The sequence below is a fragment of the Canis lupus genome, chromosome 5 (assembly GCF_048164855.1).
Source record: "Canis lupus baileyi chromosome 5, mCanLup2.hap1, whole genome shotgun sequence".
In the NCBI taxonomy this organism is placed as follows: domain Eukaryota; kingdom Metazoa; phylum Chordata; class Mammalia; order Carnivora; family Canidae; genus Canis; species Canis lupus.
The window spans coordinates 68,599,985-68,623,057 of record NC_132842.1 but is presented as its reverse complement, the minus strand read 5'-3'; the positions used below and the strand labels follow the sequence as shown (position 1 = coordinate 68,623,057).

At 40.5% G+C, this 23,073-nt stretch overlaps 1 protein-coding gene and 1 long non-coding RNA gene across 2 annotated transcripts in view; one reads left to right on the top strand and one right to left on the bottom strand.

Annotated features, from left to right (window-relative positions):
* Positions 1-1,484: 1,484 nt before the first annotated feature.
* Positions 1,485-22,070, bottom strand: DNAJA2 (DnaJ heat shock protein family (Hsp40) member A2). Its single transcript, XM_072827162.1, has 9 exons — positions 18,296-22,070; positions 16,742-16,801; positions 16,193-16,416; positions 13,147-13,227; positions 12,760-12,893; positions 10,692-10,888; positions 4,648-4,792; positions 4,356-4,483; positions 1,485-3,271 (listed from the first exon to the last, which is right to left on the bottom strand). The coding sequence occupies exons 1-9, from the start codon at positions 18,371-18,373 to the stop codon at positions 3,080-3,082; spliced, it is 1,239 nt and encodes a 412-aa protein (XP_072683263.1). The 5' UTR covers positions 18,374-22,070; the 3' UTR covers positions 1,485-3,079.
* LOC140633955 (uncharacterized) overlaps positions 18,197-23,073 on the top strand; it is a 31,813-nt gene continuing 26,936 nt past the window's right edge. Inside the window, exon 1 of the long non-coding RNA XR_012031549.1 lies at positions 18,197-18,873. This is a non-coding gene — a long non-coding RNA (uncharacterized lncRNA). The remainder of the gene's footprint in view (positions 18,874-23,073) is intronic.

Here is a 23,073-nt window from a genome sequence, read left to right as displayed (position 1 = left end):
GGCAACCACCTGGGACTTGTGATTGACACTTGAAGTCAGGGCAGGCTTGTGTGACTGAGCCCTTAACCTGGGGGGTCTGCGCTAACTCCAGGTAGTGTCAGAAGTGTTATGAGCAGAATAAACAGGTTTTTCAACATTATACTAGATTCATTCCTGCAACCAGTGCGGTGAGAAACAACTTTACACATATAATCAAGGGACGTTCTGCAAAATAGCTGACCAGTATTCCTCAAAATTGTGTAGGTCATCAAAAAGCAAGTCTGAGGAGTGTCATAGGAAAGAGGAGCGTCATAGGAAAGAGGAGCCTATGCAGGTATGACTAAATATAACAGGACGTTCTGGAACAGAAGATAAAAACGAAGAAAATCTGAATAAAGTATGAGGGGAGATAAGGATTTGAATACAATTCTCCAAAGATATACAAATAGCCAGTAAGCACATGAAAAGATGCCTAACATTAGACATTTGGCAAATGCAAATAAACCACTTCCTTACCCACTAGGATGACAGGTATTAACAAACGTTGGCAGTTAATGCGGAAAAATTGAAATCTCATACATTGCTGGTAGGACGGTAAAATGGTGCACTTTCTGGAGAAGTTTGGCAGTTTTTCAAAAGATTAAACACTATGTGACCCAGCAATTCCACTCTTAGGTATAGATCTAAAATTACAAATATGTCTACACAAATTTTTTTTAATTTTTTTTATTTATTTATGATAGAGAGAGAGAGAGAGAGAGAGAGAGGCAGAGACACAGGCAGAGGGAGAAGCAGGCTCCATGCACCGGGAGCCCGATGTGGGACTCGATCCCGGGTCTCCAGGATCGTGCCCTGGGCCAAAGGTAAGCGCCAAACCGCTGCGCCACCCAGGGATCCCTACACAAAAATTTATACGTGTTCATAGCAGCATTATTCAAATGGAAAAAACCCCAAATGTCCATCAAGTGATGGATGGGTAAACAAACGCCAATAGTGTATTGCTAGCTACACAATAGGTTACTTGGCAATAAAAACGAAGTACTGATGCATTCTATGACAGGGAAAAATCTTGAAAACATACAGCTTAAAGAGAAATGATCAGCTTAAAAAAGGCCAGATGTTGACTCCATTTATTCAAAATGAAACTAAGTGACTGTACACCAGGGGCTGGTGAATGGAAAGGGGAGTGAATGCTAATGGGTTTGGGGTTTTTCTTCTGGGGTGATGAAAATGTTCTGGAATTAGTGGTGATGGTTGCAAACTTAATATACTGGAGACCAATGACTTTCCACCTGTTATTAAAAGGTAGATTTAATGGCATAGGAGTTATTGTTTCAATAAAGTTGTTAAAAAAGATTCTTTGTGCTGTTGATACTATATATGCTTATTCTGTATACAGGTGAAATAACAGATCTTAACAAGGTTTTATCCTCTTTCCTTATGGTTTTGCTATGGCCAAAAAGGCTGGGTAGAAGAATTAAAACAAAGACTACACTGAACAACTCTAATGTTTTATAAACCTTTATTGGAAAGGCTACAAACTTTATATTGCCACTTCATTTCTTACCCTTAAAGTGGTTGTGGGGAAGTAATCTTGGATACAAAACTACTATGCTGTTGAATCTTGCCCAGGCTGGTTGTAAAATATTTCTTGTACAATGGAGGTAGAGCGGATAGGGCAATAATTTAAACCTCACAGGCCTTGATTAAAGCCAGGACACTTCCCCCCGCCCCCATTCAGGTTCCGGTAGACCCAGAAAGAAACTACAAGTACTGTGTTTAGGCTCAGGGATGGCATAATACATTTTTAGTTCTCAGTTTCCCCCATTTGTTCTTTTACAAATGTAAAATGTACAACTGATGTCTTTCCCCTAAAATTAAAGTGTGTTCTAAAAATATCTACTCTGGGAATGAAAAGGTAATAGAAGATGGAAAGAAGAGTGACACATCCTCTTCATAGTAGTTTTACCTGATTTTTCTCATACCAGCCTACTAGTCTTACTTTTCTAAAAAACATTAGTAATCAATGCTTCCCCCAATCTCAAATATTCAACTTAATGGAGACAGAGAATCTTTAACTTAACATTTAATGAAAACAGAGCATTTTAACAGGTTCTATGCAGACATGGTTCTAATATTGATTTGCTGTTACCTTATTTTTAAAAGGGGGTAGTTGTGGGGAGATACAGAGGCTAGGTTAACCTGGCCCCAACGCTCAGGATCATAACTTATGAGTTACAGAACTCAGATGTCCTTGACTGTACAAGCATCAATTGAAGCCAATAAAGCCTGTTTCTACCAACATATCAAACTTTCTTTATGCCTTTTAAGACTATAAAATGGGCACATACCTGAGGCATAAGCTTCAGGCCAATGGGTTTTTAAGGGCTGCTTAAGAACCAGAATGAAGGATACATTCTCCAGTTTAAGGATACATTTTACAGTTCAAAGTATGTTCTTCCTTCTAAAAATGTGACACAAAGAATAATTTATACCAACTGCTTTTTATTATCGAGTTTCAGAAACCTTTCACAAGATGGTAAAAAAAAAGGGGGGGGGGGGGACTTTACAACCACAGCTAATGTTATTTTTTTTTCCATTGTTCCCAGTCAGCTCCAAACCCATTGTGTGCAAAGCCCATTTTTCCATGCATCTAAATGATAGATACAGGCTATGAAATTCTTTATTCTATTTGTAGCAGCTTACGCAGGTGCAGCCAAACACAAAGCTTCAGGACAAATTGTACACAAACTTTACAATGTGGGATTTGGATTTAAAATATGAAACATAAAATCTACACAAAACTGATAAAAATCAAGCACAGATACCAGGACTGAAACTTATAACCCATGTGTGAAAGGGAGTCTTGTTTCCTTTCAAGTGCTTTATTCTGCTACAGAACAGTCAAAATGAAGATGTAAAGCTTTGTGGTTAGTTTAAATTATACACTCTGTAGATACTATACCAATTTTAAAAGTTACACATAGACCAACAAATGTCCATCAGTTCTTCTGGATTGACCAGACACTCCAGCTGGATCGCTGAAAGCAAACTGGGCAAATGTGGAAAAGAAAATCCACCTGTGCAATTTGTTTGCAGTTTACTGATGGGCACATTGCACTCCTGGTCCATGATGGCTGCTGCTTTCTTCATCAGAACTATCATTATAGGCTTCACGCCTCTGACCACCTCCCGAGCCCCGAGTGCTATCAAATTCTTGAAGCTCTACCTCTTCTGTGTCTCCAATTATGTTTGGAACTTCTGGTCTAGATGGCAGAAGATCTTCTAGTTCCTTTATTAAAATCAAAACAAAACAAAACAAGTGAGTTTGTGGGCTATCTTCAATGTTCCTTTGGATACAATCCACGGTATATACTTCTTTGAGAGGTAAAATAGGTAAGTCTAGTGCACTTTAAGCCAGAGATCACAAATTGATGACCCACAGGTCAAATCTGCAGATAATCTTTTGCACAACCCAACTATTGCTTAGGAAACAAAGAAACAATTGCTTTACATCCAGTATGATTTAATTCTTTATGTATTTCCTGCTTGGCACCATGAACATTTACACCAGCAACACTTGTTGTTTTTTTCTTTTTAAAGAGATAAAGAGTGTGGGGGTGGAGGAGAGGGAGACTCTTTTTTTTAATTCAATTTTTAAAAAAAAATTTTAGTATTATTGGGGGGGGGGGGAGAGAGAGAGGCAGAGACACAGCCAGAGGGAGAAGCAGGCTCCATGTAGGGAGCCTGATGTGGGACTCAATCCTGGGACTCCAGGATCATGCCCTGGCCTGAAGGTGGCACCAAACTGCTGAGCCACCTGGGCTGCACCCCCGCACCCCCCCCCCCGGGTTTTTTGTTTTTGTTGTTTTTTTTTTTTTTTTAAGAGAGAGGGGGAAAAAAATAAAGAGAGAGGGAGACTCTTAAGCAGGCTTTGGAGCCTCACATAGGACTTGTCTCACCACTTTGAGATCAAGACCTGAGATGAAATAAGAGTTGGATGCTTAACTGACTCAGTCACTCAAGCGACCCAAGCCTCGCCTTTAATAATCATCAGCATGGGGCAGTCCAGGCGGCTCAGTGGTTTAGCACTGCCTTCAGCCCAGGGTGTAATCCTGGAGTCCCAGGATAAAGTCCCACATCGGACGCCCTGCATGGAGCCTGCTTCTTGCTCTGCCTGTGTCTCTGCCTCTCTGTCTCTCTCATGAATAAATAAAATTAAAAAAAAAAAAAAATCACCAGCATGACCCAACTAATGGTAAAAAAGCAAAATTTTCAAAATTACATGTTCAAATCTAAGTACCAAAAATAAATCAAAAGTGACCAAGAAATATTACTATTATTGAACTTTGTTTGCTTATACTTAGAACACTTACAGAAAGCTTGTCTGGGTTGATCCAGTTGTTTTCAGGAAACTGCACATCAAACTTTATGTAAAGATCACCTTTTTCAAAGGGATTACGATACTGTGGCATTCCTTCACCTCGAACTACACGGACACATCCTATTATTTGAGTAAGTAAAAAGAAACTATTAAGAATGTTACCAAAGAAGAAAGGTATTCAGTAGTTCTTTTGAGTCATCTACTATAAAAAATTACAAATTGTAAAAAAAAAAAAAAAAAAAAACACACATGGAACCCTGGATCAGACAGAAATCAAGATTTACCTGGTTCAATTACTTTTCCGGGAGGGTATTTCACCACAATCTGACGTCCATCAAGGTGCTTAAATGTGAACTGAAATCCACATAGAGCTTCAACAAGTCCTATCTTATATGTCATGTGCAAATCATTCCCATCTCTCTGGAACACCTACAAATAAAGCACACACACACACAAATTAAAAAATTATGGAGCCATACCCTATTGTGTTGTGTTCCTCAAAATTATTTCAAAGCCTTAATTTTACCATTCATTATAAAAGCCAAACTGTCATCATCCGTAATTCCCTAAATTTATAAAAGGAAACTTAGCTATTCTCACTAATATGCTAGAAATTTCTATCAGAAAAGCATTAGAACTGAGAAAACAATGGTTCATAAGGCATAGTTGAGGCTCAAAAAAACAGAACCAGGTATATTCTCCAATTGGGGCTCATTTCCTGACCCTGCCTCTGAGCAAAAAAAGGTGTAGACAGTCCAGCAGGATTCTGTAGATCAGGTTCACCTTGGGGAGTACTCCTCAGACATGATCCTAACAGGGGAAGGGGAGAGCCCAAGTTCAACTTTTATGTTGAATATTTCTCAACCAGTAATGCTTGGCCACTAAAAGGGCTCACTATCATACTTTACACATTTATGAGTTTTATCTCACCTAAAATTCAAATTTTGAATTTAAATGAATATATCAAGATAGCAAATGCTAACAGTAACTAATTAGCTTATGGACTAGATAATGCAAAGATTATTCAATAAACATCAAGTATGTTTCTAAGCTGATTTCTATTTATCTATTTATTTATTTACTTATTTATTTTTAATTATGATAGGCACACAGTGAGAGAGAGAGAGGCAGAGACACAGGCAGAGGGAGAAGCAGGCTCCATGCACCGGGAGCCCAACGTGGGATTCGATCCCGGGTCTCCAGGATCACGCCCTGGGCCAAAGGCAGGCACTAAACCGCTGCGCCACCCAGGGATCCCCCTGAGCTGATTTCAATGTGCAGGAAAAATACATCCAATTTCACACACACCTGACTTAAAGATGGAAACAGAGAGAGACAAATCACAAGAGACTCAACAATACAGAACAAACTGAGGATTGCTGGAGGGGAGGTGGGTGGAGTAATGCGATAAATGGGGGATGGGCATTAAGCAGGGCACTTGATGGAATGAGCACTGGGTTCTATATGCATCTGATGAATCACTAAAATCTACCCTTGAAACTAATAATACAGTATATGTTAACTACATTGAATTTAAATTAAAAAAATTTTAAATCCTGGCCAGTTCAGTTAGGTAAAAATGAAAATCTGAATTTCACTTGAATTTCCTAAATTTACCAATAAAGGAAAGTTAATCTCAAACCATTATCTTGATCAGTGGTCCTGGACCAACAGCCTCAGCAGCACCAGGAAACTTGTTAGGAATGCACATTCTTGGGCCACACCCCATACCTACTGCATCAGAAACCAAGGAGGTGGGGCCCAGCAATCTGTAGTGATTCTGATTTTAACCCCAGTGATTTTAAAGTGATTCTGATTTTAACCCCAGTGATTTTAAAGTGATTCTGATTTTAACCCCAGTGATTTTAATGTAAGCTAAAGTAGGGAACCACTAAATGTATTACCTCTGTGTATTTACTCAACTGTTTCTCACAGTGGGTGGAAAAATTAAATTCAGTAAGAATTCTTTAACACAAGATGTTTTAAATTTTTTTTAATTAATTTATTTATTCATGAGAGACACAGAGAGGCAAAGACACAGGCTGAGGGAGAAGCAGGCTCCTCAGAAGGAACATGCCCTGAGCCGAAGGCAGACACCCAACCACTGAGCCACCCAGGCATCCCTGTTTTAATGTTTTTATAACTGTAAAATGCTAGTGTTTCTGAACATCTTTATAATACTATTGTTCTAAGAACCATCTATAACCAAATATCCTTTGGTTAACGCTACATCAGAAGTAGAGAACAAGACACCATATTCTTGGAATTAAAATATACACTAGACCACAGTTCAACTTAAAGTGATTCCATTTAAAGATGGTATCAGGATTGTTTTGGGGGGTACGGGGAACTAACTGGTGGAAGGGTGAGTACACTGGAAAATTTGATGTGAAAATTCGAACAGAGAATAAACAAGCAAGGACATTCAGGGAATCTTTGAAAGATCAGATTAATAAAGAGGGACAACCTAAGAACTAGATAGTGAAAGACTTAAAGATATAATAATTTCTGGAAAACAAAGTATAGAACATTAGAGAAGAGACTAATATCACCAGATATAGTGGTTCTTTGCTGGGCAAATGCACAATGGTGGCTATTATCACCAAAACAGACACACACCTGTACTGAAAGACAAATACCCATTATATATAGCACTCTCAAAATTGAAAATTTTTTTTAATCAGATTTATACTGTTTTAGCTACAGCACCCACCCTGACCTCATGGCCTGACAATTCCTTCAGCACAAGAGTTGGGAGTGGAAAAAAAAAAAAAAAAAAAAAGCCCCAAACAAAATAGCTACAAGCTTTTTCACGAACTAGTTGAGATTAGCCAAATTTTCTTAGAAGATGAACATTTTCAGGGCACTTGGGTGGCTCAGTCAGTTGAGCATCCAACTCTTAGTTTCGTTCTCAGGTCAGATCATGATCCCAAGGTCATGGGATTGGCTCGCGTTGGGCTCCGTGCTCAACAGGGAGTCTCCTTGAGATTCTCTCTCTCCTTTTCTCCCTCCTGCCCCCACCCCCAAAGCAAGTAAATTCTTAAAAAAACAAAAAGATTAATATTTTCAGTGGTATTAATTAAGATGCCTAAATCTCATCTTGGGCTCCAATTTACTTTACTTGTCATAAAAAACCAAAGTAGTAACCACTTTTGACCTCTCACTAGTTGAACTTCCACTCTAACCTCTACCAGCTCCTATTTTCTACCTTAGACAATTACCTCTATCTGTTGGAAATTCCATGCAATTCCACCAGTTCCAACAAGAGATGGACCTTCTTCCAAAAGCCTCTCCACAGCCCCAAAAAAGAAAAGGAGCTTACTCATGATCTCATCTGATTCTACAATATCCTACCTTTGTATTTAGAAAGCAAAGCCAAGCCCAGGGAGCCCAAAACTAGTAGTTAATGCGGAGTCGGAATTTAAGTCCTTGTCTCCAAATCCAGTAATCTGTATTTTTAAAACCCTAATTTAATTATGTAGCAACACTAAGGCTGAATATATGGATAGAAAAAGGTTTCACCAGTCTGACAAACCAAAAACTCTCCTCCAAATAGCCATTACTTCTTAACTTCTCCGTTACCCTCCTGCTGCTGCATTGCCCAACATCATTTGGTAACTGCCCTCAAACTATTCCAATGATAGATCAACAAAAATACCCAAGTTATCTGTACCATCTCACAATACAGTTTATACTCAAATATACGGTAAACGTCTCAATTACTTGGCTATCTTTCTGCCTTTATGCCTTGCTATGGTGTTGCGCAAGAAAGGCATGATTGCACAAATGAGGAAATGGCTACAATACCAGTTAACAGAGAACCTTTTAGAAGAGTTACAAATACTTCACACCTAAAAGATCCTAAGGCAGAATTCTAAGAATTACTATTTTTTAGCAAGCAAGAAGCCCTTGCTAGTTGTAGTTTGGCAATATCCTAAAAGGGCCTAGATATACATATAGTAATTTACAGCTTTGTTGAGGTAAGAAATTTACCGAGAAACACTCGTGTAAGAAAGCAAGCCACATTCTAGTGAGGGAATTAATCTAATCAAATTCCCAGAATCTGCATCTCAATAATAGCTTTATTCTCTATTAGATTTTTTTAAAGATTTTATTTATTTATTCATGATAGACATAGACAGAGAGAGGCAGAGACACAGGCAGAGGGAGAAGCTGGCTCCATGCTGGGCCAGGGTGCGATCCTGGAGTCCCAGGATCGCACCCTGGGCCAAAGGCAGGCGCTAAACCTCTGAGCCACCCAGGGATCCCCTCTCTATTAGATTCTTTACTTGATTTTCAAAATTTACTTTATTTGTAAAAATCACTATCAAATGGGAGAAAGTTTTATTACAAACTAAAAAGATGATTTGACTTATGATGTAAAGACCTTTAGAGAAACTCAAGTCGGGCAGCCCAGTGCTCAGCAGTTTAGCGCTGCCTTCAGCCCAGGGTGTGATCCTGGAGACCCGGATCGAGTCCCACATCAGGCTCCCTGCCTGGAGCCTGCTTCTTCCTCTGCCTGTGTCTCTGCCTCTCTCTCTGTGTCTCTCATGAATAAAGAAAACCTTTTTTTTTTTTAATTTTTTAATTTATTTATGATAGTCACAGAGAGAGAGAGAGGCAGAGACATAGGCAGAGGGAGAAGCAGGCTCCATGCACCGGGAGCCTGATGTGGGATTCGATCCCGGGTCTCCAGGATCACGCCCTGGGCCAAAGGCAGGCGCCAAACCACTGCGCCACCCAGGGATCCCAAGAAAACCTTTAAAAAAAAAAGAAAGAAAGGAAAGAAAGGAAAGAAAGGAAAGAAAGGAAGGAAAGGAAGGAAAGGAAGGAAAGAAAGGAAAGGAAAGGAAAGGAAAGGAAAGGAAAGGAAAGGAAAGGAAAGGAAAGGAAAGAAGAAAGGAAGAAAGGAAGAAAAGGGAAGAAAGGAAAAGAAAGGAAAAGAAAGGGAAAGAAGAAAAGAAAAGAAAAGAAAAGAGAAAAGAAACGAAACGAAACGAAACTCAGGTCAATGTGATCAAGTATGATGCCAGAACCCTGTCAAAGGCTTCTGTAGTCAAGGATCTGGGTGATTACTAAAGGGGTTTCCTGAATAGCTCCAGATATAGTCTTCAAGAATAAAGGTCCACAGTATATTCTATAGCACTTTAAAAAATATATGTGCAGGGATGCCTGGGTGGCTCAGCGGTTGAGCTTCTGCCTTTGGCTCAGGATGTGATCCCATAGTCCTGGGATCATGTCCTACATCGGATTCTCTGCATGAAGCCTGTTTCTCCCTCTACCTAGGTCTCTGCCTCTCTGTGTCTCTCATGAATAAATCAATAAAATATTAAAAAAAAAGTACGTGCAATGATATAATTAAAATATACACTAGACCACATCGTTGGACCAGTTAATTATGCCTTGTACATGACATACAATATATATCCAAAATTATTTATTTAAAAAAAGATTTTACTGACCACTTTGAGCCTCGGTTTCTGTATGGGGATTAAATGAGATAACAAGTGGAGGGCACAGCTATGCACTCGCCAGAATGGGATATGGAACTAATTTGTCCCTCATCTTCTGAATGTACTGACATCTTGGATGCGGGTGCCGCTCCCTGTCTGATTCACTGTATGAATCTATGGGGCCGTGTGTGCCTGGGGAGGGCAAGGGTCAATTAAAGTTATGGGATATTTTCAAAAAAAAAAAAAAAAAAAATTAAAAAAAGATTTTATTTATTTGAGAGAGAGAACGTGCAGGCGCACCTATGAGCACAAGCAGAGGGGAGGGGCAGTGGGAGAAGCAATTGAGCAGGTAATCTGATGGGGGCCTTGATCCCAGGATCCCAAGATCATAACCTGAACAACCCAGGTGCCCCCAAGATAATTCTTTTAAGCTGTAGAACCTTTTCTTTCAAGAAAAGCTTACCTGGTTAACCCATTATGTAAAACAAATCAGGAGACCAGCACTGAAGTCCTATCCACCCACCATTCACCACCCATCAAAGGAGTTTCACAATGAAAAATAAGCTGCCTTAGATCATCTGGTCCAATACCCTTATTTTCATAAACAAAGAAACGGGTACAGAGACAACAGGATTATTTAAGATTATAGTGCTAGTCAATGGCTGAGCTGGAACCAAAACTGACTCCTTTTCAGTGCTTTGACTACACCTGCCTTGTTCACCTACTAAACAAGTTAGTTCTTATGAACTCAGCCCAACCACTTAACAATTTATGTTCAATGTTGTTCTACGTATCCAAAAAGATCTAACCTGTATCTTGACCACAAGACCCATTTCTGAATAAAACGAAAATCAAACAAGCAAAAAGGAAATTACCTCATGTTCCTTCTCTTGTAGCAAAAGAACAATGTCTCCTGGTTCCACTCCTGGGGCTTGATCTGCTTCCCCAGTAAATGTAATTCTCTGTCCATGTTTCATGCCTTTGTCTACGTGGACTTCGAGAATCTTGACTTCTTTAATCACCTTCTTCCCTTCACATTTTTTACAGCGGTCCTTTTCATTAATTACCTCTCCTAGAAAGAAAGAGTATTCAAACTTCCAGCAAGTATATTATACTGCATTCTTAAATATATCTTGATAATCTTTTTATTCATTAAATAAATGTTCTGGACTTAACTGCTATCTAAAGTTTTATTTAATGCTATCAATCCTAATAACAGAGATTCACATCTTACTGTGGGCTACCTGAAAGACTCAGCTACCTGGTTCCCTCCATTTCAGAGAAGAAACATATGAAAAATGCAATACATCTTAAACAACACTTTCTTGGCTCCTGACTCTACTTCCTAAAGTTAAAACAAAGACTAAGGATCAAGGAAACAAAATGGGTGGTTTGATGCTAAAACTTCTAGAAGCACTACTTCATTTTTTGTTTTCTTAGTTTCATATAAGTTTAACCCTGCTGACAGAGACCACTGAAATAAAAATTTTTAAATCCTTTATGGCTTGTTACTACATTGTATAGTTGGTACAGGATCTTATTTATTTCCGAGACTAACCTCTGCTCAGGTGTCCTATTATAGATCTTCCTTTATGTAGGTATACTATTACTGAGAAATTTCCAAAACCAATTAAGAAATGGCTAAATTTTAGCTGACACTGAGTATCTCCACATCATGTTTAAGACAACATGGCTTCTTCTCTCTTTGTATTCTTCTGAAACATTTAATTAATGGTATAATAAAGTAAAACTAAAGCTCTACATAGTATATTGTGAAAAAATAGCATTGATTACTTGCATACTTTACTACTGGTTGATTACTACTGGCTGATTACTGGCATACTTTAATGCTTAGGTAACATGTATAATTAATGACTTCAGGGACTATTTCTAGAATGCTGCTTTCAAAAAGTATGTACTGCAAAATACCAATTCCTCATAATGGTAATGGTACAGGGGACAAGATTTCACTAAACTTTGGTTTTCTGATAGCAGGAACTATTAGAGGCTTTAATAAGGTATAGTGCACTGAGACTTTCCAGGAGGGGAATATAATATGCCGTTTCTCCATTATCTCATCACTTCCTGGAGAAATTTGGAAAAAGATGCTCTAGAATTTTGCTGTCCAATATGGTAGCCACCAGCCATCTGTAACTATTTAAAGTTTAAATTAATTAAAATTAAAAATTCAGTTCTTCAGGTACATTAGGTACATTTCAAGTACCGAATAGTGACAGGTGACTAGTGGTTACCATACTTGACACTGCATATACATAACATTTCCATCACTGCAGAAAAATTTTATCAGATAGCACTGCTTTAGAATAAAATCTGGCAAACTAAAACCCATAGGTCAAATAGGGTATGTCCTTGTTTTTCTAAAAAATGTTTAACTGGAAGTTAGTCATGCCCATTTGGTTATATATTGTCTATGGCTATAAAAGCACTACAAGGACAGAGTTGAGGAGTAGTTTCAGAAATCATTCTGAGCCTAAGTATTTCAAAGGTATCCACAGCCTAAAGTATTTACTTCTGTGAGAAATGCTTCAATCCCCATATCTATCCTTAAAAGTTAGCTAAAACTTACAGTAAAATCCTCCACTTATCAGAATGATAACTAAACAATTTGCTGTCTCCCTCTTTATCCAATATAATCTTTAAAAATATAAAGGGACAAAAAACTTTGCCTATCCTTTCATTTCAATGAAATGAAAGGAATGTAATACAAATGTAATACAAATTTACTGCTTGTGTTCTAAGCATAATGGAATAATTATTTTCACATTTTTCTTTTAAAACTCTGTATCTTAAAAAAAATAAAACTCTGTATCTTTTCTTTAATAAGATGAATACAAACATGTATTAGAGAAAAACTGTAAGCCTCTCCAACTCCTTCATTCCCAATCCATTTCCACATAAAAGCAGAAGTAACGGCATGCATACCTTCTCCATTACAGTCAGAACACACAGACTGCATCTGTTGTACCATTCCTGGAGCCAGCTGTCTGATCATGATGCGTACACCTCGACCCCGACAAGCACTACATTTCTGAACAGCTCCAGACTTTCCACCTTGGCTAAAGCAAACAAAAGTATAAATCAGATTTTTTGCTCACAGACCATTCCAATAGGCCATGACAAATAGGAAATGTGCTTTTCACCTTCATCTTTAACCCCCAATGACTAGTATTTAAACTGACTTTCATAGGTATCAGAAAATGTTCTGTATTGGGTGGTTTAAATCATGAACAACTTTTACCTGGTATAGACTAAACATGCCACTGAAAGAACAGATGAAAATTTATCTCGTAAACCAGAACACACACTTACCCACTGCATGCACTACAGAGTACATTCTTGCTAAGTTGTAGTTTGGTTGTCTTGCCATTATACAGATCTTCTAAAGACACTCTGGGGAGAAAAGCATTAGGTTTAATCAAATTTTGCCCAAGTTCTTCTAAATATAATATATAAATAACAGCTAATACAGCAAATTCCACTATAACCTTTTAAAGAATTAAAAATCACCTACATTAAGTCAAATGATGGAAGCTTTATTTTTGGCTCAAATTAGTAGAATTTTATGACTATGGACAGTATATGTGGTGCTCAAAGCCACAACCTACAGGATCAGGCCAACAATTTGCTATGCTGCATTTTCTGATAAAGCTGGTAACTACATAAACTCAAGCATCATAACCTTCCTCTGGACTCAGTCAGGAGTCCTCCAGCTAACCCAATCCTGTGAATGAGGTTAAATTATTATCCTCCTTTTAAAAGACAAAACTGAGCATGGAAAGGTTAAATTGCCTTACTGGATTACATAGGCAGCTTGACTCCAGAACCCATGCTCTACTAAAGGTGCTGCTCCCCTCAAAGGACAATTTTTAGAAAGGTGACAAAGTTATATGACAACTTATGGGAGACAAAGTTATATGACAACTTATGGGAGTTATATGCAACTGCATTGCATATGTCCCAAAAACAAAACAAAGAAAGGGACCTTATCAATAGTGTGACAGAGCGGAGGAAAAGAACAGGTTTTCAATACAGAGCCCAGAATTTTAGGCTTCTTAAGGAGGTCTTAAGGACCCACGGACTTATAAGCAAAATTATATATTTGAACAACTTTTACCAAATTTCCAAAGGGGTTTATAATTTAAAAAAAAAGTTTAAAAGCTCATAAAGAATATATAACTGATAAAAGCCAATTCATCTTTATATAGCATATTTGAATGACAGGACCATTCATTTCCAAACTAACTCAAAATCTATGTATATTGGGATCCCTGGGTGGTGCAGCGGTTTGGCGCCTGCCTTTGGCCCAGGGCGCGATCCTGGAGACCCGGGATCGAATCCCACATTGGGCTCCGGGTGCATGGAGCCTGCTTTTCTCTCTGCCTGTGTCTCTGCCTCTCTCTCTCTCTGTCTGTGACTATAATAAATTAAAAAAAAAAAAAAAATCTATGTATATCAAGTCTCAAAAATACTATTCATTTAGGATCTGAAAGTAATGCTTTTAATGTGGTTTTACCCTTCTCATTGTCTTTTCAAGTCTCCTTTAGCAGTGAAGCTTTACTTTAAAACAGAATAACAGGGGCAACCCGGGTGGCTCAGCGGTTTAGCGCCGCCTTCAATCCAGAGCATGATCCTGGAGACCCAGGATCGAGTCCCGCATCGGGCTCCCTGCGTTGAGCCTGTTTCTCCCTCTGCCTGTGTCTCTGCCTCTCTCGCTCTGTGTCTCTCATGAATAAATAAATAAAATCTTAAAAAAAAAAAAAATAGAATAGTTAAGAGTATTTTGAAAAGCACCTATACTATTTATTTCGTGGTATTCAAACTTTCTCAAAATCATTACTTCGAGCTAAAACTGTTATACATTCTAGGCAGTATAAGAATAAAAACGCTTATGGAACATTACCAACACTTCCAAATAATGACATAGCCACAGCTTAATCAGACAAAAGCAATTGGCTGCATCTGTCTTTTATACTCGTAACAATCTTTAACCAAATCCTCTAAAAAAAAAAAAAAACAAACAGGCAGGTCTTTTCCTCCTTATATATTAAATTACATTTAGTATGCAAAACCACTACCCAAGAGACCAGAAAAATATGCACTTCAACAAACATGGCCAATGAAGGAAAAATGTGGGTAATGGTCTGGGCTAAGCTGGCACTCTCCACCAATGGTGTTAAACTGGTACAATCTTTTTACAAGGCAATTTAGTTGTATTTATCAGCCTCAAAACACTGATGCCTGCCTGGGAATCTCTACCAAGAAAAGACAAAGCTGTATAATAAAGATACTCAAAAACTGCTATTTATTACAGCAAAAAATTGGCAACATCCTCTATAAAAGGTGAATGATTAAATAAATCATGGGATGGAATATTATAAAGCCACCCAAAATGAAATGTTTAACAACAGATAAATTTTAAGTAATGTTAAAAAGAAAACAGCAGTTACAGTATACAATGAAAAAAATTTCAGGTGAATATTAAGAATTTATTAAGGTACAGTAAGTACTCTCTTGATCCTATTTACTTCTTAAATCACTTCTATATCAAAGAAAAAAGAACCCACACTGTACAACTATTACTCTTGAAATAATATCCAAATGATAATTTGAGGATAAATTATTTCAAAATACAAAAAGTTAAAGAATGACATTCAAATAATGTAGTTTATATTTCCTCTAATCTACTCAAAAGTATAAATTAGGTAATATGAAATATTTTAAATAAACACTTGAAACTCAGTCTCCGGCATTTGCTAGTAAAACCATTATTGGTTCACGAAAAAGAAGATAAAATACCTCACAAACTTTGCAAAGTAAAATAGCTATTTTCATACTGTAGAGGGCTCATGGGTTCAGTCTAAGACCAAGGTCAGACACCATTCATATGTTGGCAGGTTAAAGTCAGGCTAGAAGCCAACAAGCTCCATGGAAACCAATTTAGGAGAGTTCACACTGAGGATCAAGTAATGAGTGACTGTAACATGTAAACAAACTAGTCAGTCACTTACTTTGTAAGTTTTTGAATAAAAAGTAACTTGGAAAATTTAAATACTTAAAAGAAAATAATCTTCAAAATTGAAATTTTAAATCATATAGTAACAAGTGGCTTCAGATCAATATTAACAAAACCAGCTGCCTACTCAGTAGAAATATCAACCACCCTTTAAGATCTGTAGCAAAATAACCCAGGTTATCAAATTCAATTTAGTCATCCAATGAGAACAGTAAGGAAATGAAGATTTTTTTTTTCTGACAACGGATGGAACATTTTTGATGCCTTTCTCATTACTAAGCATTACTACTTGAAAAAATTGTACTTAATTAAAAAAAAAGAAAAAGAAAAAAAGATATTCACTTAAGTGGATGCATCATGTCTTCTCCTCTTCTTCTGCCATTTCGACTTCTACTCTGATTGCCCATGAAGCCGAACAATCCTCCACCAAAAATGTGAGAGAAAATATCATCCATGCCACCACCTCCACCGCTACCTTCCCGAAGACCTTGTTCTCCATATCTGTCATATAATTCACGTTTCTCAGGATTTGACAGTACTTCATATGCAAAACTGATTTCTTTGAACTATAAAAAAAAAAAAAAAAAGTAACAAGGAAAACAATTGGGTTTTCAAGTAGAGGAGTGGGGGAAAGGCTACAGGAATCTGGAATTTAGTTATTCTAACAAAAGCTATAAATTACCTTTGGTTTGATTCTGGTCCTACCTCCCACCCACCACTGCCTGGAATGTTAGCATTCCCATTACAAAACCAAAATACTCTTTATGTAAAAATTTGGCTGTATGGGAACAGATGGGACTTTTCTTTACAAAACATTCCTCTTTTTTTCAGGGAGGGCAATTTAAAACTGAAACCTCATGGGGGGGGAGGGGGAGTCCTCAAATAACTTACTTTGTCACCAGCATTTGGATTCTTATCAGGATGGTATTCCTTGGCTAACTTTCTGTATGCCTTCAATAAAAAATAAAAAACAAACAAAAAAGGTTACATACAAAATCTAATTTAAAGATTTAGGAGTACTAAATATCCCATTTTTCTGAGAGGCAATGTTTTAAAACCATAACTTTCCAAAAACATCTTTTATTCACTGAGATTGACAATCTGAATTCGTAAGCTGAAAAAAATAGCTCGATACTGTTTACTAATTTATCCACCTCAATACTGTTTACTCGCTAACTTGATCCAGAAAAGCAGACAGAAACTATACTAGAACCATGTCAGAGAAAAACAAAATATTGGAAAATTCCCTATTTTCACTATTGTCAAATGCCTTTGAAGGTTAGTAACCAGACGAAAAAGAGGAGTCCAATGTAGGCTAAAGAAATGATCCTTAAGTTTGTTAAAACTCCAAAATCAAGCCAAAGTAAGAACCTCTGGTCAGGATGGCTCCTGCCTTCCCTGTAATTGAAACATTAGGACAAAGTCAAGAGAAGCTCCTTTTATTTTTCCATACGGTGGATTAATTGGAGGGGGCTCGGTCCTCGTGAAGTTGCATACATTGAGGTGGCCAGGACGTGCAGCACTTAACTCTTCATTCACAGACACACCAATTATATAATACAGACTAGCATTTCCGGTAAGGTAACAGGAAGTCCATTTTACTCTCAACTCTACCCCGTCCCAGTGCCTAAGGAGCATTCTCGTTTTCTCAGCGTACGAATCTGTACGCTCTCAGCTCCGTGAAGACGGCGTAGCGCTTAATCAGATGCCGCAGGAGCTTTGAAATCCCGAGATCAAAGATTCGCAGCATTGCAGACAGCAATAATCAGACCTTATGTTTATTTTTAGTCGGTGTACACTCAGGTGTTTGGCTGGGACCCACGGCTTGCTTATTCCTGAAGCGGGTACAGAACAGCTAGGTTACCTGCCCACAGAACAATACACCCAAACAGAGAGCCACGGGTCAGTGGGAGGAGGCGGCGGACAGGGAGCTGCTGCTGCGGCACCCACGAAACATTCCCCAGCCGCCCGGAGGCCTCGGCGGAGGCGGCCGCGACCCTCCCGCCAGGCCCTAACCCCAGCCCGGGCTCGGCTCCGAAGCCCACGACCGCGGCGTGGGCAACTTGTCTCTCCAGCGGCCGGGGATGCGCTGCGCGCCACTGTCCAACCTGTTTTTCCAGGGTGATGACCTCCGCGCGGGGAGGGCCGCGCAGGCTGCAGCCTCCCGGGAGCGCCCGGCCTCCGGCGCCCGCCGGGGGAGGGAGGAAGGAAGCGTTCCCGTCGTGTTTGCGCAGGGGTGGGTTTTATTTGCTGCATTTGCAGGCGGGCGGGGCCGGCGGCCCAAGGTCAGCCGAGGCCGGTCCCGCTGCCGCCGCCGCCGCCCCCCAGCCTGCGCCCGCCGCGGCCGTAGCCGGCTCGTGGGCAGCCCCGTAGCGCGGCCTGGCCGCCTCAGCCGAGCAGGCCCGTGCCCCTCACACCCTGCCCGGCCGTCCCGCTCCCCACTACCTTCTTCAGCTCGTTCTCGCTGGCGCCGGGAGGGACGCCGAGAATGTCGTACAGCTTGGTGTCGGCCACGTTCGCCATGGCGGCCGGCCGGGCAGCGCTCAGGGAGGAAGGCGACCGAGCGGACGGAGCGCAGCCAGGCCCACGGCGGCGTCGGCGGCAGCGCAGGCCGAGGAAGACAGCGAGGGGGAAGAGGGGCGGGGCTGAACTTTGACCCGACGCACGGCGCGCCGTGACGTCGCTGCGCGGAGCCCGCCCCCGAGCCCTCGGCCGCGGCCGTTGGGGGTCGCGGTGGTGAAGCGACCGGATCTGGGCTCGCTTCTCCTCAGGGTCCTGCGGGTGGGGCGAGGTCCGGCGTAGAAACTGAGAGAACTGTGACGCGCGCTTTCCAAGAGTTCGGCTCTCTGCGAAAGGAGTTTCTGGAGGGTGCGGAGGGGATGAGGAGGCCGCCCCCTCGGCCAGCTTCGGCCCGGCGGGCGAGAAAACCGGGCCGGGTCCCCGCCGTGCTCCGAATCCGAGATGCCGCCGGTGGACCCTCTGCGTCTGGTTCCCTCCGGGCCTAAGATGAAAACAGCACCCGGGTGTGTGTCTGTCTGTCGTGTGTGTGTCTTGTAGTAAGGAATTTTTAAACACTCACCGAAAGCAGTGTGTTGCACCGAAGAGGACAGCTAACTGCTGTTGGCTGTGTTTTACCGGTTTTGTCTCATTTATCTCCTCCCGCCCATACCCCCTAATCTCGGGTGTTTTAAGAGAAACCGTCTTATTCATAAGTATAAGGTATATACCTAACATGACTTTTTAAGGCCAAATCAACATCTAATGAAATTAAATCCGTCATCTAATTCCTAAGGCCATGTTCGGATTCTCACAGTTGCCTTAATGACCTTTCACAGTAGGTTTGTGGCCTCGGAATCCTAATTAAGGCCGACGGGGTTGCGTTTGGATCACGTGTCGATAGCTTTAAAATTAGCCAACACCGGAGCTCTTGAGGGTGTAAGGCAGCCGGGCAGGACACACAGTCACCTGGTGATCGGTCCCCGCTGATTTACGTTCGTTTCAGAAGATGTTTGCAGGGCGCCTACCACGTGCTGTGATGTGCAGACGCTGGGACTGGGGGAGGGGAGTGTTACAAGAGAACAAGCCAAGGGCCTGCCCTCGACTCCCTGACGGGGCGGGGGGAAATGCGGTGTTCTGACCCTTTGGAACCTGAACTGGTAGTAAAGACTGCAGCATAACCATCTCACTCAGAATAGGTCTTCCTTGGCGGCCCTTCCAGCCTGGTTGTGGAGGGCCTTGAGTACCATGCCAAGATGCGTATCCTGAAACCCTGGGAAGTAATCGATGGGAAGTCCTGGTACTCCCGCCACCTAACTCTTCCCTCTCCTTCAAACCCTATCCAAAATGCTGTTTCTTTCAGTAATGTCTTTTTTGATTCCATAACCTGGTGGAAACCATTTTCTCAATTGAGTTTCCACTACCCATTGGGTCGTGCCTCTTCTAGATGTGTCTGACGTTCAATCTGAATAGTAGGTATTATCGGTGTGAGTCTGAACTCCATTAATAGGCGGTAGATTACTCAGAGGGAAATTCATTCTTTTGTATCCCTCAAGATCTGCTTTTGAATGCAGTAAAGGCCTCAGTAATTTTCAATTTCCCCACTTCCTTCTCACATTTTGAGACATTCATAAAAGTCAGTATAAAGTTGTGGTGGACTTAGATCATGGGGGTTGGTAGCCTGGATCTGCCCCTCATTAACATGTGACCTTGAACAAGTTACTTAATTTTTAAAGGCTATTTTCTCACGCGTAAAGTTAGATTTAATAGTATTTATGTCGTTGGCTTGTTTAGAGAACTAAACGAGTTCCTAACATACTTAGGACAGGAGCTAAAGCCGAGTATTAGCACTTGGGTTTTGCCCATGTGTTGCCTATAGGTTGTTTCTATATGTCTGTTCATTGTCTTTATTCATTTAAATATCTGGTTTCCTGAGCGGGATTCCCCAGCTTCCTCCATTGTCTCTATGGAATGCCCCTCAGTCCTTTTTCATGATCTCACCTCTCCACATCTCCCTGCTTGCCAGTTACCATATTTTCTTCTTCATTCATCAGTTACTGCTCCACCTGAGAATGTGAACTGAAAACTGTCTTTATGGCAACCTTTTTGTAGTTTATTTTCATCTTTCTTTCTGCTCATAAAGAGTCAAAAAGAGCTGGACTTTTCGGTTTCTTTCGGTTTTATTCAACTTTCTTTTTTTTTTTTTTTAACAAGAGGAAAAAAATTCTCACTTGTTCAATTTTAGCTTCTGATAGTCCATTGAAGAATAGTAGGATAAATTCCCTCCTTAGCTCTAAGTTATTTTTTACCTGTCTCTAAACCAGCACCATAGTTCATATTTTAATTTTGTTTTCATTTATGTATATTTTCTCCCTTTCTGAGTGTTAGTTGCAATCCATATTATTTGCTAGCTTTATAGGTCAATGGGTTATTTTAGAACAGTTCTGTGTGTTTCAGTTGACATATACTCTCTTCCCTGTCATCACATATTGAGTCAAACCTGTGTCAGTGTGAGCACTGTAACACTTCAGCCACTGACTCTTGTTTTTAAGGTAGCTCTTTCATTTTAGCTCCATATTTAGCTAATGCCATGAAGGGAACAAGACCTTTATCTCATTTCATGTCTCAGGCACCATAAAATGCTGAGTCACAGTCATCTGAGGGCTGTTCTCAACAGGCAAATGATTTAAAGTTTGAGCCTGGAGTGATTTCAGATTTCTGCCAGACTTATATTGTTGTTCAATTCCTTTAAAAATTCTTTTAAAATTTGGTGCACTGATGGAATTGTGAGGGATTAAGGTGGGGAGAAGGTGGATAAGGACTAGGAAGGAGATATATGAACTGTAATAGCTTTAAGGCCTTTTATACTGTTCACAACCAACATAGTACAATGTAATCCATTACTTTATAGACAGCCTTGTATATATGGTTTAGTCAGTTCAGACAGTTTTGTTTTTAGCCTTTTAAAAAAATATTTAAGTGAGAGAGTGTGTATGTGCAGGTGTGCATATGTAAGTGGGAGTGGGGTTAGGAGGAGCAGAGGGGGAGGGAGAGGAAAAGAATCTCAAGCAGACTCGGTGCTGATCACGAATCCCGTGGCAGGGCTAGATCTCATGACCCTGAGATCATGACCTGAGCTGACACCAAGAATTTGATGCTTAACTGACTAAGCCACCAAGGTGCCTCTTTCAGCCTTTTATCTAATTAGTTTTGAATGTATAGGGCAGATGATCCCAGTTAAAGTATTTTTCAGGGGATACACAAGAAGGTACTAATGGCTCTTGTCATGAAGATATTCGGACGGGATCCCTGGGTGGCGCAGCGGTTTGGCGCCTGCCTTTGGCCCAGGGCGTGATCCTGGAGACCCGGGATCGAATCCCACGTCGGGCTCCCTGCATGGAGCCTGCTTCTCCCTCTGCCTGTGTCTCTGCCTCTCTCTCTCTCTCTGTGTGACTATCATAAATAAATAAAAATGAAAAAAAAAAAAGAAGAAGAAGATATTCGGACTACAGAATTGGTGATGGTACTCTGGGAAGAAAAAATTGTGAGGTTTAGGTCACTAAATTCCTTGTGGTTCCCAAACTAGATTGTTTAGTGATGGGGCAACTTGGTGGTTTATGATGTATACATATATACATACATACATACAAACATATATACACATATGTGTATATGATTATATAGAGTGTATAGCCCCACTGCTAACTTGTCAAACCCCATCTTGTCAGACCTTTCCATGTCAGCACATTGTAAAAAGTCCAGGTTGCTTATAAATTAAAAGTGGATGTTTAGAGGCACCTGGGTGGCTCAGTCAGTTAAGGGCCTGACTCTTGATTTTGGCTCAGGGTGTGAAATTGAGCCCCACATTGGGCTCCACACTGGGTGCAGTGCCTGCTTAAGATATTCTCTCCCTCTCTCTCTGCCCCTCCCTGCCATTCATCATCAAATATGTATTATGGCCCCATTGTATAACAAACACTATTCAGGGATAGGAATAAATAAAGGCCTGTGCCTATAAATAAAACTAAACCCCTGGGGATGCCTGGGTGGCTCAGTGGTTGAGCGTCTGCCTTTGCCTCAGGGCCTGCTCCCGGGATCCCGGATCGAGCGAGTCCCACATCCGGCTCCCTGCATGGAGCCTGCTTCTCCCTCTGCCTATGTCTCTGCCTCTCTCTCTCTGTATGTATCTCATGAATAAATAAATCTTTAAAAACAAAACAAAATCCCTGCCCTCACAGAACGTATATCTAGTGGGGAAGATAGACAATAACCGGGTATATAGTAGATCAGGTGGTAATATATATTCTGGAGAAAAGGAAAGGGATAAAGAATATAAAAAGTATTGCGATTAGGTACTATTTTTATTTAGGATATTTGGGGAAGACGTAATTGATAAGATGACATTTGAATTTCAGTCCAAAAGAAGTGAGGATAGGGCAGCCCGGGTGGCTCAGCGGTTTAGCGCCGCCTTCAGCCCAGGGCGTGATCCTGGGGACCCGGGATCGAGTCCCACGTTGGGCTCCCTGCATGGAGCCTGCTTCTCCCTCTGCCTGTGTGTCTGCCTCTCTCTCCTTTCTGTGTATTCTAATGAATAAATAAATAAAAAATCTTAAAAAAAAAAAGAAGTGAGGATAATTGAGAAAACTTTCCAGGCAGTGGGCCTGCAAAGCCCTGACTTATTAGAGGAAGGCCAATATAGCTGGGTACAGCAATTTATGAAGATAGTA

Excerpts from the sequence above, each read along its gene's own strand:
- DNAJA2 (XM_072827162.1), bottom strand. The coding sequence starts at position 18,373 with ATGGCGAACGTGGCCGACACCAAGCTGTACGACATTCTCGGCGTCCCT. Across the intron at positions 16,802-18,295 it reads GCGAGAACGAGCTGAAGAAG|GCATACAGAAAGTTAGCCAA; the intron begins GTAGTGGGGAGC and ends TTTTTATTGAAG. Across the intron at positions 4,484-4,647 it reads CGGAAAAGTAATTGAACCAG|GATGTGTCCGTGTAGTTCGA; the intron begins GTAAATCTTGAT and ends CTCAAATAATAG.